General features: G+C 62.6%; 1 protein-coding gene across 1 annotated transcript in view; it reads right to left on the bottom strand.

Moving 5' to 3' along the window:
* H696_03382 (hypothetical protein) overlaps nt 1-512 on the bottom strand; it is a 4,493-nt gene extending 3,981 nt beyond the window's left edge. The window contains exon 1 of the mRNA XM_009497248.1: nt 61-512. Within this exon, the coding sequence (XP_009495523.1) occupies nt 61-211 (151 nt within the window). The 5' untranslated portion in view covers nt 212-512. The remainder of the gene's footprint in view (nt 1-60) is intronic.
* Between the last annotated feature and the right edge of the window lies 1 nt (nt 513).

The raw sequence follows: 513 nt of genomic DNA on the forward strand, positions 1-513 counted from the left end.
AAGAGGGGGGGGGGCTGGAGAGAGAGAGAGAGAGGGAGAGAGAGAGAGAGAGACACGCACATTCGCGATAGGAGCCGAAGAAAGAGGCGAGATTGTTGGAACTCGATGAAAGGACGATGAACTGATGTTCCTCGTCGAGGCCGTGCTCCTCCATCAAGAGGGCGTCGGTCTCGGTGAAGTTGGCCCAGGTGGAGGAATGCGCCATCACCATGGGGAACGGGGGGAGGGGGGAGAGGTGTAGGAATTGGGGAAGGTCCACTCGGCAGGGCGGATCTCGTTCGCTAGGAGGTGCAGGGACACAAGGGCCAGGGAAGGGAGGCGAGCTCGTGCGTGCGTGCGTGTGTCTATGTCTGTGTGTATGCGCGTGTGTGTGTGTGTGCGTGTGGTACACAGTCGGTGTCAGAGGGAACGAGAGTCGCCGGGTGCCGGAAGTCGACGCTCGGGCATTGGGGCTCCTTGGAGGAGTCGGATGCCGGGAGGGGAGGAGGGCAGTCGAGGGCTGGAGGGGGGGGG

This window comes from Fonticula alba (assembly GCF_000388065.1).
Source record: "Fonticula alba strain ATCC 38817 unplaced genomic scaffold supercont2.5, whole genome shotgun sequence".
Classification (NCBI taxonomy): domain Eukaryota; order Rotosphaerida; family Fonticulaceae; genus Fonticula; species Fonticula alba.